The 15,748-nt window shown below is 35.1% G+C and overlaps 1 protein-coding gene across 3 annotated transcripts in view; it reads left to right on the top strand.

Annotated features, from left to right (window-relative positions):
• Window positions 1-11,365, top strand: part of LOC116772262 (adenylate cyclase type 2) — a 95,439-nt gene extending 84,074 nt beyond the window's left edge. For 2 of the 3 annotated variants that reach the window (XM_032664368.2, XM_032664367.2), the window contains exons 9-26: window positions 275-407; window positions 1,495-1,690; window positions 1,920-2,084; window positions 2,338-2,430; window positions 2,838-2,965; window positions 3,370-3,425; window positions 3,901-4,062; window positions 4,602-4,722; window positions 4,880-4,963; window positions 5,545-5,652; window positions 6,098-6,255; window positions 6,421-6,592; window positions 6,780-6,845; window positions 7,047-7,196; window positions 7,387-7,488; window positions 7,828-7,945; window positions 10,011-10,155; window positions 10,624-11,365. In XM_032664368.2, coding sequence (XP_032520259.2) covers window positions 275-407; window positions 1,495-1,690; window positions 1,920-2,084; window positions 2,338-2,430; window positions 2,838-2,965; window positions 3,370-3,425; window positions 3,901-4,062; window positions 4,602-4,722; window positions 4,880-4,963; window positions 5,545-5,652; window positions 6,098-6,255; window positions 6,421-6,592; window positions 6,780-6,845; window positions 7,047-7,196; window positions 7,387-7,488; window positions 7,828-7,945; window positions 10,011-10,155; window positions 10,624-10,738 — 2,272 coding nt within the window. In that variant the 3' untranslated portion in view covers window positions 10,739-11,365. The remainder of the gene's footprint in view (window positions 1-274; window positions 408-1,494; window positions 1,691-1,919; window positions 2,085-2,337; window positions 2,431-2,837; window positions 2,966-3,369; window positions 3,426-3,900; window positions 4,063-4,601; window positions 4,723-4,879; window positions 4,964-5,544; window positions 5,653-6,097; window positions 6,256-6,420; window positions 6,593-6,779; window positions 6,846-7,046; window positions 7,197-7,386; window positions 7,489-7,827; window positions 7,946-10,010; window positions 10,156-10,623) is intronic. The other variant, XM_032664371.2, reaches the window with a different exon arrangement.
• The last annotated feature ends 4,383 nt before the right edge of the window (window positions 11,366-15,748 follow it).

The following is a 15,748-nucleotide window of genomic DNA, read 5'->3' as shown; positions in this document are numbered from 1 at the left end:
GAAAGCAGTCTCCTGTGGACTGTTTATTGAGTTATTGTACATTATATTTATATGCATTGAATTGAACTCTCCATAAAAATACTCTCACCATAACGTATTGGTCAAAGCATCTTTATTGATTAACTTACAACAGACGCACTGGACGTTATCCGTTACTTCAATATACATTTCGTGATATCTGAATGCTATACTATTTATTATAGTTAAGAGAAACGTCCCAAGTGTTAGTATTGATCAGTGGTCAATGTTGGTCATTTCGCTCGTATAATTCCAGTCGTGTTCACATCACGAAGGCTACTATGCTGCAGTTGGCGGGTAGGTTTGAAGTGGAGCCGGGAGACGGTGCCTCCAGAGAGGGTTACCTCGCGGATCATAAGGTGGAGACATACCTTATTGTACCGCCTAAGGTAGGTCATCAGGAACTGACGCAATACATCGTGATAGGAAATATTAATTTATATTTCATCAACTCTCAATATATAATAAGAATAATAATTACACGATCCTATTTTATACTAAATAATATGCTATATATTAAAAATGCTTTAATGTAAATATAAATAAATAAATATAAAGTTGGAAGTATGTTTAGGGGATATTTGTTTGGTTTATACAGTTTTTATGTATAATGTGTGAAGGCTCTGTTGTTAACCGTGTAATGTAATCAATCACAAGTCCCGGACTGTAAAAGCATTTTATGACCCCCATTTACATCGCATGGACTTCCTTTATACCTAAAAAGGAAAAAAAATATAACAGATAATATGCCATTAGTGTTTTTTAAATAAAAAATCTATGGGCATATTTTGGGACTTGTTTGCAAAAGCTTTCTCACAAGACTCTATAAGGTATTTTCCGTTTGATTTTGTCGCTTATTGTCTTGTGGACATGTTGTTTGAAAAATGTTATTGTCTAAGGTTTAATTTGTTTGTATAAAATGTAATCATCTTATATAGAAGGTATGTTTATAAAACCATTACTTTGTGTGGATATAATTACTATGTAATCGAAAACTATGAATTGATGTAAACAAAAAATATATGCATTTTATAGTTTTAAATACAGCCCGGATATAAATAGCTGTTAATAACTCTGTCAATACTTCAAATCAATTGTTCTGTTGTGATATTGATATTATGACAGAAGTTTTGATAATAATGCCAGTTCAAAATGAGGGTGGTTTTTAAACGAGTTGTAACAATGTCAAACGAAATCAACAACTTGAAAAGGTGCTAATTATACCTCCTTTGTCTTACTTAAAAGTCAAAGAAAACTGATACTTGTAAACTTCTGTCCGGGTTGTATATTCATTACATGACTAATTAGACTTTTGTAACCAAGATTCAGCTTAAAATAAAGTTACAGAAGTATTTAATTCCATTGAAGTTAATCCACTGGATTAAATAATTATATTAGAAAGATTTCTTTCTTTTCAATGCTAAAAGTAATAATGTCTAAAATTAAAGTGTCCATAATTTTAATGGAATCATACAGAAACCAGGTGTTTCTGAGAACGGTCGTCTGTCTGTGTGTACCGTTGACCGCAAGGCGAGTATTGTCTCGTCGATATACCCTGATACCTCCCCGACCAAGCCTAAGGACATCAGCCCGGCACCCTCGCAGAACAGTTTCATTGATACGGACGTTCAGCCCAGGGTCATGAGGGCGGAGTCCATGAGGAACCCTGGAGGTAAGAGGTTTTATATAATCCACCCTTTATATTGAAAATGCGACAGATATTACTAAGAGATGTGACTTCTCAGTTCATTGAATTAGGTTTTGCCTAATTTAAATTTTCATAACTGTAACAATCGATTTACAGGAAATCACACAATAGATAAAAAAAAAGTTCTATTATGTGGATCTTCAATATTCATAAAAAGTTTCAACAGAAACAATACTTATACGATTCGTTTCAGATCTGAGCAGAAGAGCGTCAGTGAGAGTGGACGGTCCAAAAGCTGTTGCGTTTGATAACAACAACGCCGCGAACACAGACGGTGTTGGTAACGGAACTGTTGTCACCAAACCGAAGAGTCGAAGTGGATCCATTATAGGTGCTATCAGTCCTATAATGGGTACAGGTAATGAAACACACGAACATATACCGGTTTTAATAAGGATATTAGATATTAAAGAACATTTAATATGAATATGAACAACTCATCCACCCTAGATACATGACTTTTAAGAAGAGTTTTAATTCAATTATTGGCTCAACTTTGCTTTAATGACAAAAGTAATTATAATATAAATACAGAAGATGTTTCTTAGGACATCATAAAATATCAGCAGTAATAAATTCAAATAGATTAATATAATTGTTTTGTTTGTTAGAAAGTGAGACAGAAAGTGTACCCGTACTTCCGGAAACGGTACAACCTACGTTGTTTCACCGGATGTTGAGTACAATATCCGTGGAGTCACTAAGTTAGTTGATCTGACCCCAAACACATGCGAATGTCCCGCACGGAGTACTACCATAAACCCTTGATGTTCTGATACCTTCATGTGTGCTAACACTTGATAGCATTCAGATTTAGAAAATAGTCCTTAATTCGAAAAAGATTTGTCTTTCTCGGGTTAGGCAGTGTTTTTTTAGATTCAAAATTAAAGCTCAGGTAAATCGGTATTACCAATAACTCATTAGTTTCCTTTTATGGGATATCTATTTTATTCTATAGAAATTCGTGGTTGAGGATTAATTAGAATTCAAAACCAGACTCGAAGACATAGTCACCTATAGATCTCCTCTCATACACACAAAAGAAATGCGATTCCTTTCTTTAATTAAGCATCCTGAAGGCTATATTTGGTCATTCTCCTGTATGTTATAGCGACTCCTGGAGTGCCTTCAAGGTCTCGACCTTCAAGCAAGATGACCAAATACGTAGAGTGCTGGGGCGCGGACAAACCTTTCGCTAATATCACAGACTCTACACTAGCTAAGAATATTGGAATATCCGTGAGTATTGTCGAGAGAAGAAAAACAAGAATACTATAATATGTAGGTTTTAAACATGCTTTTCCAGGTTTTTCTAAAACCTACAACATGGGGTGTTTTAAAATTCAAATGTATAGTTGTTTTTTAGTTTGGGTAGCCCAACTATTAGAAAACCATTCATGCTGCAGATGTCTATGGCCTATACAGACCGATTACCATCAATTTAAGGCCTTTATTATCAGTGACTAATGAACTTTTGGGTTTCTTGAACCACTCAGAAAGTAAACATATGTATTATCTTCCTCTTAATTTGTTCATAAATGAATATATGTTATCTACATAAGGAGGTAGAATTTAATTTCAATGTAAACTGGGAAAGGAAAGGAAACTGTAATTTACTAATCTGTATTGTATGTGATTTCCAGAGTCTAGCGATGATAGAACAACATCTGCTGCCGCAGAGAACTTGTTGTGACTGCAGGTAACTCTATATATTACTTTACAAAATCAATAATCAATAATCAATATGTGAGTCACAAAAGCAATATTAAAAAAAAAGTGGATTTCAAGGTACTTTGTGATGTGAAAGTTAATCGAGGGTTTTGTGAACAATACTTATTCCTCATTCATATTAAGACGTCAGAGAACTTTACTAACCTTGTGGATCGGTTAAATATGAAATAAAAATTTAAATAGGAAATGATGCATAAAAAATTCTTCGATAACAGACTGCAGGACTCGAATCTGCGGTCTTTGGAACATATCGTTGCGGTTGTTTGATTAATTATGCTACGAGTATGATGCTATGATTACAGTCGTTGAATTGGGCATTATATTTTTCATGTTCATTTTTAAAACAAGTCTTAATTCGAACATGCATTATTTAAAAAAAAATATATTATGGAATAATTAAAAGTTTGGTTTTCTGTAGTAACTATTTCTGTACATATACCCAGCGATCACTCAGATGGTCTTCATCGAGTGACGCTTGGATTTAAGTGCAGAGAACAAGAGCGCCGCTACAGCGCGGAACCCGACCACCAGTTCAAATACTACGTGAGCTGTGCAGCGGCACTGTTCCTACTGATGGCAGCGCTGCAGCTGCTTACGGTTCACAGGTACGAGGAGCTGAAGTTCGGTTATGGTGACTTTAGTTTGGGATGAAATACATACGGTATCCAGTATATAATTTTAAATGTTATCACCATGATGGAACTATGATACCTGTGGCTGGATTTATTGGGACTATTCATGGTGTATCCTAAAATAACCTTACATTCACAATAAAGCCTGTTTCTCTTATATAAAATAGAAGTTAGATTGAGTCACTTGAATAAATCGAATTTTCCACTGTATATACTGGTTACATCTCACGACTGAGTTGATAAAACCATTATGAGATATATTCTAGAACTTCTTACTTAGAATGACGTTTATTCTTTCTCTCTCTCTCTCTCTTTTTCTCTCTCTCTCCTTTAGTTATTAGCGTTTCCTTATAGATTTCGCCAGGGTCATGTCACGTTTATACTTTTGAAATTACCTTTAATTTTTGTACAGGCAGTGTGTTCACAATCATCCCCAATGTTGTAATTATTGCATTCAAGTTGAAGGTCATGTTTCAATCAAATTATAACTGAGTTCGCCTTTCTGTTCCCAGGAGTGTAGTGATATACGCGTCTTTCGGCCCTACTCTACTAACGTTATCAGTGTTTACGTTTCTGTGTTGGTGGGACGGAGCACAGCCTGACAGCTACGACAACTGCACTAAACCAGCTCAGGTATACAGGGTGTAGGTTCGGAATAGGAAGGAAGGATATATAGGAAGTATTAGTGCTCCGCTGGCTGTAATAGTAACTTAATTTCCACATTCAGTGAGAACGAATTCATATCATACTAACGATTTTTTCAGTTTGATTCCTATTTGTTTACTCGCAGGTCGTGTCCAACAACTGGTACATCAGGCTGACGATGTTCGTGATATCAGTCATCCTGATCAGTACCTGCGCTGTTATTAATTTGGTAAATATAATATTAATTACTACATATCGGAATATCTACTCTTATTGTACAAGGCATAGATTAACCCTTCAGGAAGGAGTGTTGTCTTATCATTTAACTCCCACACATGTGACGTGAAAACATCGATGATCCCATAATCACAGAAGATTCAGAACCCTTAAGTCTCCGCAGGGCCGTTGGCTTCTTATGTGTTTTCTGTTGTCTGTACCATGGGGATTTTTCTGAAGAATTGTTGAACATAGGGCCTTCGTTATAACTCTACGATCGCACTCACCTCCGCAGGGTAGGATGGCTCCCACATCACCCAGATGCCTTTCATCATTAGACTGTACGTGAGTCGCGACCTTTCTTGTCTTACACGTGCATGACGTGGAACAACGTGTCGAGTTTCCTGTTAAATAGAGATTTATTTTTTAATTAATGAGCGTCTTTTTCACCTTAAATAAGAAAAATCTCATCTTAACATTTCAAATTGCAATTTTAAATATACCTAAATTTTTTGTTATTCTTGCAACTTGTTTTGTAAACCACTGTTTATATTTGTTATTAAATAAGAAAGTAACGCTCTGTGCTTATTTCAGTTCCAGGAGTTCATCTATCAGGAGTACTCGGTGGAGGTTTGGGACGGCAGTTATAATGACACTAACATAACCACCGTCTTCACTGAGCTGGACATCGACTCGACTCCGGTTAGTATTTAAAAACAAAATTTAGATTATTAAGTTTCTTTAAGCCTTTGTTGGAAATAAATATATCCTTAGAATATTGTTTCATCTATCAGCTATAATATGTTTTGATGAAATAATTTTGATTGCAGCCTCCAAACAAATATAGTCCTTAAATTTTTGTTAATTTTTTTAAAAATTAGTATCATGTAATTTCCTCACCATCTTATTCCTCAGTAACCTACTATACCAAAAGTTTCCATCTCTCAAGGTCTCTATGTCTGCATGAGTGAACCACTATTTGCTATCTCAGCTCCACTATACTAAAGCTCCGTGTATCTGTCCGTCATCTTATTACCCCTCTACTATACTAAAGGTTTCCATGACTCTGTCTCTATGTCTATCTATGTCTGTATGAGTAAACCTCAGCTTCTATACTAAAGCTCTATCTATCTGTTGGTCTATGTAGAGCTACGTGTACAGCTCGGTGTTGTCCCTGGCGTGTGTGTCGGTGTTCCTCCGCGGCGGGTTCCTGGTGAAGGCTGTACTAACGGCGGTCACACTGGTCGCCCACCTCACAGTCTACCACTACGCCATGCTGTTCGCTCTCTACCAGACACACACTGAGTTAGTACCATATTATATTTTATACTGGATCATCAAAGCCTCGTTGTCTTAAAAAAGGTTCTTCATTTAAATGAATAAAACTCGCGTAAATCTTAGATCTCATTAATGTTCAATATTTCTAACATAAAATTAAGTTAATGTCTTATAATGATGTGTTCATATCAGATTCCCTTCCCTGCCGTACTCCGCTAAGGCTGGTCTGGTGCTAGTGTTCTTAGCTGCTCTACTTCATATACTGGACAGACAGATAGAGTTCACATCCAGGACGGACTTCCTGTGGAAAGATAAACTGAAGCTGGAACAGGAGGAAGTGGAAACGATGAGAGGAATCAATAAGGTAGAGTTATAAAATACTATTATATATTATAAAATACTTTGGTTTTCTTTTCTTTGTAAGTTTTTTCAATAAGTTGTAACTCTATATACTATAATTTCTTTGTATTTATATTATTCTTTTCTTTGTATTTTTTTTTCAAAGTTCTATTTCTATATACTATAATTTCTTTGTATTTATATTATACCAGATTCTTCTCGAGAACATTCTACCAGCTCATGTGGCTCAACATTTTCTAACATCAGTCGCATCCAAGGTACACTCATATAAATACAATACTATGGATAAACTAAAATATCTTTTGACAATAAATACAGAAATCCCTCCATAATGCTTGGAATTCTCTTCTTGAATGTACATTTGAGAACTCACTATTTCAATTATAAGTTTATAAATTTATATCTTTACTTGTATACCAAACTGAGCTCTACATGAAGTCTATCTCCTCGTGTATCAGGACGAGCTCTACCACGAGCGTTACTCCAGTATAGCGGTGATGTTCGCTTCCATCCCCAACTACAAGGAGTTCTACGATGAGACCGACGTCAACAAACAAGGCCTGGAGTGTCTCCGGCTGCTCAATGAGATCATATGTGATTTTGATAAGGTTGCACATACACAAACACACACACTCACATACAAAGAAATCATATAAAATAGATTATCTATTTGTAATTAATTATAATTTTATTTATCTCAGTACCTTTATTACTCAAGTATAAAAACGATAGCCAACATATATCTTCTAAAAGAAACATTTAAAAACAATTTAAATTATATTAATATATATTTTTCAGTTGCTGTTGAAGCCGAAGTTCAGTTGCATTGAGAAAATTAAAACAATCGGCAGCACTTACATGATAGCGTCCGGACTGCGGCCGGGGAAAGAAGAACAGATAGTTAGTTGAGATACTCTACATACACCTTTGATACATAACACTGATTGTCTATCAAATATACTGAACGGATATCGGTCAAACTTTACAATAATATAGTTGAGATAACAGATTAACATATGTATATAGTTCCACTTGTCCCTTCATACATTTGTATGTAGTGTGCAGTACCGGGACACTGGCGATAGATGTCGCTGAAGGTCAATTCACATATTCTTTATATGAACTAAACATTACTCCTCTGAGTATAACATCGAACATAATGCGTAGTTGTAATATTTTATTATAAAAAATATTGATTTCATTATTATCGACGGCATAAAGAACTCTATATTATTTTAGGACGGGAATAGTAAAGAAGAGCACACTGTCGCTATACTGATAGAGTTCGCGGTCGCCCTGATGACGATACTAGATCAGATTAACAGAGAGTCCTTCCAGAGGTTCAAGTTGAGGATAGGTGAGTAATACTGGACCTTGAGGTCAGTCATATTTTTTATGAAAAAGGTGGCAAACAAGCAAACGACCTACCTGATGAGGAGTAGTCACCGTTGCCCATGGAAATCTGCAACATCTTATGTGGCGGATAAGTTGCTCACCTTGATTTTTGTGGACGGTAGAGAGGGAATAAGAAAATGGCAGGAATGGACGGGAACAGGGAAAGTGCCATCGACTCTCTCACTCGTCGGACGAAACGCAGCCATTAAAGAGAACTTCACGTCGATCTTCTGTGAGAGGGTGGTACTTCCCCAGTCGAGCCAGCTCATGTTTGATCTGCAGTAACTTGACCACAGCTAGGCTCTACCACCTTAAAAGTCATATTAACAACCAAAGATTTGTCTCGGACCTTCAAAATAAGTATAGAGGCCTTTTCATGAGTAATGTCTGTTTTAAAGAGAGAATCTTACGGATCTATATAAACATGTAACTTGTTACGAATAGCCTGTAGTTTTATGGAGAGTGTAATATTTTTTTACCATTCCGTCTTTTGTCTGTTATCGACGTTTTGCGTTTTTATAATTAGTAGTAAGGAGTGAGACTAATATGAAGTCCGTGTATTGTTGAGACATTATTGGAATCAAGAGTTTAAAAGAGCTGTGGCAGTGGAGAAACTTGAAAGGGAGGAATTGGAAAGGAAGAGACAAAGAATAAGTCACAGAGTTAGTTTAATAGTTTTAATAATGGACCTCTGACGCTTGAACACCGTTGGTGATGAAGTTGATTACCAAGCGTGCTTGGACTTTCTAAAAATACCGTACATCAGCATTTAAAACCATTATGTAGGAGCTATAAAAATTGTCAAATAGTAACAAACGAATTAACCGTAACTTAAGTAAACAGCTCTTTGTTCTAACGAATGGTGATCGCTTTATTAGAAGCGTTGATCAAAATGACTAAAAATGAATTTATATTTAAACATTTGAATATGAAAAATCTGTGGTTCGACGAAACACAATTACTAGAAGCCGTCGTAAAGAGAGGTCATTTCAAGTGGACAGAAGTTATGAAGTACTTCGTAGTAAAACAGATTGCTGAGATATATAGTGGACAGCTGGTGAGAATGTATGAGGCTTTCTTGGAGACATAACCAGGTTTAGTTAACCGAAAACGGGTTCTCTTACAACAAGACCATGCTGAACCACACACTGTGAAAGTTACGAGGAAACTATCGAAGAACTTAGTATTTTTGAACTCCTGCCACATCCAGGTTTTAGTTCGGACCTAGCGCTATCAGGTTACGTTTTATTTAGAATTATGGCGAAATTGTTTCTTAACATATATAATAGGTTATTATTAGTGGGTGCAGTGAACGTATTCAATATTCATATCCGCTAGCTCATACCGACAGCCAAATCTCAGGTGTCAGGTGATACAGGTGAAAAAACATCGCACTTTATTTATAGTCTGAGGTCTGATTTTCGCGTATGTTGGACGAAATGTTGTACACAATGTCCAATGAATACTGCCACACAACTTCTATCAGCAGTATTTTACTAACCTCTTAAATATGTTTTGCCCAGAAAATAAGTAAGGTCTAGCGTCCCGGCGATCTTGGAATATAAGATATTTAACAACAAGCAACACAAGATACGCGTACATATTAATAAAGAGGATGATACACTAACACCTGGATGTTGGTTGTCCAGGGATAAATAACCAAAGGTCGACTGCAAAGTATTTTTTTTTAAAGAACATGAGATTTACAGTCCCGAAGGATTTCTAAGAATTGAAAAATACAATTTGTGTCAAAACAGGAAGACGGGAATAAAGGATGGAATACCTTACGTGGAAGAAATATTCAGACCTCTGCTGATGTGATAGAGAAACCACTTTTGGTTATACAAAAAATATGAGAAAACTGGTACCCTCGTGATTCAGAACATATTATATCTGAATTAGTTCGACTATACAACCGAATAATAATAATAATAATAAATATTATAAAAATTAAGAACGTCTGAAGTAATACATGAGAATTTCTGAATTAGGATGATGATGAGTACTTTAAGTAATATTTTATACAGGCGTGTCTCACGGGCCCGTCATAGCCGGCGTGGTGGGGGCGCAGAAGCCTCAGTACGACATCTGGGGGAACACCGTGAACGTCGCCTCCCGGATGGACTCCACGGGACTCATGGGCCGGATACACGTCACCGAAGACACCGCCAGGTTCATATGTTGCCATGATACACGCGAAACTTTGTGACGATGTATGGATGTTTGTTGCTCTTCAACATTTAATGTATTGAACGAGTTTTATTGAAACTTTCCAATATTGTGCATTAGACATCAGAATGACATTGCAGCTATTATTTGTCCCTTTATCCCCGTGTTGTCTGTAAGGTATTTCATAACAGTTGTATGTAGTTTGAAGTCACATGACACAGACGATAGATGGCGTTAGCAGTTGTTTTACATATGTGATTTATTTAAGTATATATATTATTTTTCATCTGAGACCGTTGTTTGTACACATTTACTCTTACTTATATAACAATTGTTCTATAAAAATATTTCTAACGCAGCGCCTGCAATAATAAAATAGCAATGGCGTCCTAATTCTAAATTGCAAATATTTTATTTGATAACATTAATAGAGTTAAGGTAAGTACATATAAGGATATATTCTATTTGCAGGGTGTTGATGAACGCCGGTTACACTTGTGAATGTCGAGGTCCGACGTTTGTTAAAGGTAAAGGAACTTTGATTACATATTTCGTCAAAACACCAAATGTCGGCGGCGGACTATGAATATGCAGGATGATTAGAAAAATAAAAAATAGGTTAAATAAAGGACAAGCCGAATCAGTAGATTAAGAATATCGACTTAGAATTATTTCCAATAATTCATTTTAATGTTAAGAGACGTATTAAACTTTGAATAAATAAAACTACCCTCTACCTCCACACACCTCTCTATAACCAATACCTTATGTACCTAGTATATATATGTATGTATATATATGTAACATACCATTTGTTGAGATGTTGTCTCTTACAAACATTAATAAGCCTAAAGCTCGGTGATAGGAATATACTCACTAGTATAACTTATTTTCTCGTTTCAAATTCATTGTGAAGGCCTATTTTTGTAAACATTATTTACAATGTAATTATATTAAGTAGATGATTATTTTTATTTATAAGTCATATTTATTTATTTATATTTACGGTATTTAATTGTAAAAAAATATTGCATTTATTATAAATACATGTTTTAAAAACTCGAATCATATCTGTGTAATAATAATATATTAAGTAGAGAATTGCTCATTACGAATGTATGTGTATTATAACAAAGCCAAACTAATATGAAATATGGTCGCGTGCTTCGGCGGTATGTGAAGTTGATGGCCAGATTAAATATTCATTGAAACAGTTTTGTTTTATTATATACTTCTTCAAACGTTATCATTATTGTACAAAGTTCTCCATAGTATTTAATTCATTATCGTACACGCACGCTGCACGCTGCCCGCTGCCCGCTGCACGCTGCACTCTGTCCGCTGCACGCTGCACGCCGGACTCGAATCTTTGACTTTTCGCCGATGAATTTGAATATATTGAGCCGTTTAATTGGTAATTGCCGAGCGCCGACCACCGCGGGAGGCTCTTGATTTATACCGGCCCCGCGTCACACACTATTGTTCCACTCTTTATTCGGCGCGCCTTCCGCGGCTGATTGAATCCCTCGTATATTTTAATATATTACAATTTGTCATCGGCGTCGATAATTGAAAACTATCGATATGGCAGCCTTTAAAGACGGTTTAATTGTCGCCCCCTCCCTGACATTCGGCGGACGTGTTCGTGGATATTGTATGTCGACATTCCACAATTTACATTTTATTATATTAATATTAAAAATGGTTAAAGAAATTTGATGATAACAGGAGATAAGGAAATTATTATGGAGTTTAATAGTTTAAGGAACTTGTCTTAAAGGGTAATCGGTAAGTACGAGGAATGTCTACTAAGGGTAGTCTAGACTGGATAGGTAATTGCTAGTCATCTTTCAGATGTAACTATTAATAATAATGCTCTCTTTTTGTTTATTTTAGTGATTTAATAATAATAAACGGGATAGTAATACATATACTTCAAGAAATGAACTTCACATATAAATGATGTATGATATATATTTTATATTATAATCATTGGTGTGTACGAATCTCTCGAATGCATCGTTACAATACGAGTATACGCCACCTATACACCTTGGCACCGCCAGAGCGGACTTGTCAAAATATAGATTAATTACAATAGTAGTTAACGTGAGAACAGTTTTATTTAATTATAGCTCTGTGGTTATAATTATGTTTGTACTAATTATTAGTTTGCTACAATCAATTATATTTAAATGTACTTCGTGATTCTATTGAAATAAGAGAGATTCGGATCAAATATACGACGTGAGAATATAGTTTATTTGAAGATTTTATTAAGTTTATATTATTACTTTATAATTTATAGTGTCATGAACATTAACGCACTGAACGAAAGAAACGTGTACGTAACGGAAATGATAACAAAAAAATAACTTAGTAATTAATGTTAAAACGAAAAAGGGAAGCAATAATACTATTATGATATTGTAAGCAATGGACCATAGTCTGAAAAATCTACATCAATGGGTAAAGAGATACGAAAACAAATGGATTAACTTAGTAAATAAATATTTTACAAAGAAACGTACGCCGTGAACAGAGTTGTTGTAACGGCAGCTGAGCAAGTGTTAGCTTAAAAGAATATGCAGATACAGACGTACTGAACGTTATCGCAATGACATAAACGTGAAAGTTTCATTTATAAATAGATTTCGCAAGACGAGAATAATTTACGCGGGTTTGGTGCAATCATCACCTCTAGGTGTTCATTATATAGTTCTACTGTATGTGTGCGTGTCAGGAAACTCCTAAACGGTTGGATCGATTTAAACGAATTTTTTGTCTGCATTTACGTCGAGCTTCGCATGGTTTACATTCACAAATCGTCCCGCCAGACGGCGCTGCATCTGTATCTAACTTATTTGAAATGTAAAGGCTGTAGCGTAGGTCACTATATGCAATATTTTAATACACTATACTTTTTTTGTCTGAGACCAATTCTGATGTTCACGCGGAGAGATTCGCCGCGAAAGAACTATTACACACCTTACTATAAATTGATTAATGTATTCTATACAACATCTAACCTATTATTTGAATTAAATTCGTAATACGCATGCAAATATATAAAACGACGATTGATTTCAGGTCAATGGTAACTTCATAACGTTTTAGATATCATATAAATATAAATATTATTTTTTAATTAAATATAAATCGATTAGTTGTTTTGAGTAAGTCATTGGTGTCGATCAATATCCAAGTTCTGATTTATATGTAGGTATGTAGTTTTATGGTTCTCGTAAAGCAGTCGGTTTCAATATCTCTGAATGGTCCTTATAAAATTTTATAGTGAACTATGGCACGCAATATCTCTTAATTGAGACGTATCTCGATTATAACAATATAAAATCGACAAGTTTTACTCGGAATTAGCTAACAATCATTGGAGGCTAGTTGGTGTGACTTAACGTATAAAATAGAATAACTGTTAAAATTTTATGACTCACCTCTTCAGTAAATTACAATGTTGCTCTACTTTGAATGACTTTATCCATCAATTCAATAACAGTAACCAGAACTCTGACAGCTTGTAATAAGGAAGCTATTATAATTAAAGAAACAGTCGGTTATAAAACAGAGGTGACTTACATTATCCAAGTAATTTGTTGTACCTCCTATTGTTTAGTGGCGAACAGCACTGAACAATAGAAGCTACAGTCTCCTCGCTACTTGTGTTTGAACGCTTTATTACAACTCTTAACTAATGGGTTAGTTAAACTATCTAGTTAATTATACTAGCATACTTAATACACTGAACGTATACACGTTGCGATATTAATGAAGTGATATATTATATTAATATTTTTGTCTTATATTCTGATAGTGACATCTCTTATCAATTCTGACTGCACACACAGCTGTAATAAATCAATACAAGACTTATAACATTTATAACATAACTAGCATTGACATTTAAAAAGCGATAAAACTGGCCTAGAGCATATAACACTCAATTTCAATATCTCGATCTAAATAGCACTACCGGTTCATGTATTATCATTTGTGAACATTCGCGATAACAATCGCAATTTTAATAACAAATGTCTCAATAAATCAATAATTGCGATGTAAAGATGTGGCTAGTAACGATCGTTTTGTATGTGTGCCGGAGAAAGGCCTGCTTTTTTAAAGGTCCGTATTTTAACCTGTACGGCGATGATATACGAGTGGTGTTCTGCACCAGTCAACGTAACATTATATATCATCAATTTAAGTACAATCATTCAGAGTAATCTCTCACTGGTTAGGAACTACTTCAGACTTTAAATAAAAATTATAATTCTTATACCGACAACGCGGCAGAGGTTTTAACAGCGTTTCGCTTAATGGCAAATGAATGTGGAACAATAAATATTAAAAAGAATCGGTCCGGAACTCGTCGGCTCTAGGGTGTAGTATGTGTTATTACAGGGAGCGGATTTCTACGAACGAAATATTTCAGCTGTTGTCTGATATCTAATTTGCTATTATTCAGTGTGTGGATTCATGTTGCATTAAAAAATCCATAGTTTTCATCGTACGTATTAGAAGAACTCAAAAGTATTATTTTATTTTTTACAATGGAAACAAATCTGAATCATAATTTTTATTAAATTATAAATACCATCGTGCATACACTACCTTACTTTTGCAATCGAAATCAGCTTAAAAATTATTCATACTTTGACATGGTATTGTGTGATAATTTTCGACTTTAAATATGGGATATAAATTAGTACTTTCCATCAAGATGACCCATTTCGTTCATTTTTATGTAAAGCAATCTCCGTGATTCGTATCTCGGTAACAAGAAGGCATACAATTTCAGATCGCTGTGTTTTTTTGAAGAAATTTATGGATACAGTTTAAATTTTATTGGAATGAAAGTTCCGAGGAAGACTTAACGGAATGATATCAGACTGGTGACTGGTGTGCGGGTACTTGGAGATACTAGAGGCTAGGATTTACAATACTACTGCGGAGCGTTAAAATGTTAACAAGTCTATAAAGATTGAAATAAAACTGTTTATTGTTGTATTAGTTCGGTGTGAAACATTTTGAAATAAGGAAAACGTAATGCTTTATGTATGAAACGTTAAGTCTAGATTATTGTGACGCGAAGCACGGTCAGTCTCTGCCCCTTTAGGAAATGGACACAATTCAAGATTAAAATTATGGAGGTTGGTCCTTACATTAAGAACATATGCTGTTGTCAAATTATTATAAATAGTTATACTCAATCTGTGAAACAATACATTTTGATTGATACACGGCGAACACTGGGTTTCGCGCCTCTTTAGGAGAGGTCCATTTATAACAGCCGGTCTCTGACCGCCGAATATATTTATCATCAAAGGTCAAGTGTCGTCCCTTGTAAACGGTCCCCGGTTTAAAAGTTTCGTTCCAATTGTTCTTACAAAATATCGTCGCGGTGCTCGCATTTTTCAGCATTGATATAAGGTTATTATCTCAGAAGGGACTCGGCTTAAGTGAATTTATTCTTTCATTCAGTTATAAAGTAAGACAGTTTTTTCTTATTTCTCGGACTAAAATATTGTATTCTGGTTTATAAGTGTATCGCCGAATATCGTCCGCCGGTAGAAGTATTTTA

This window comes from Danaus plexippus, chromosome 12 (assembly GCF_018135715.1).
Source record: "Danaus plexippus chromosome 12, MEX_DaPlex, whole genome shotgun sequence".
Classification (NCBI taxonomy): Eukaryota; Metazoa; Arthropoda; class Insecta; order Lepidoptera; family Nymphalidae; genus Danaus; species Danaus plexippus.
The sequence above is the reverse complement of the archived record's forward strand: the minus strand, read 5'-3'. Positions and strand labels throughout refer to the sequence as shown.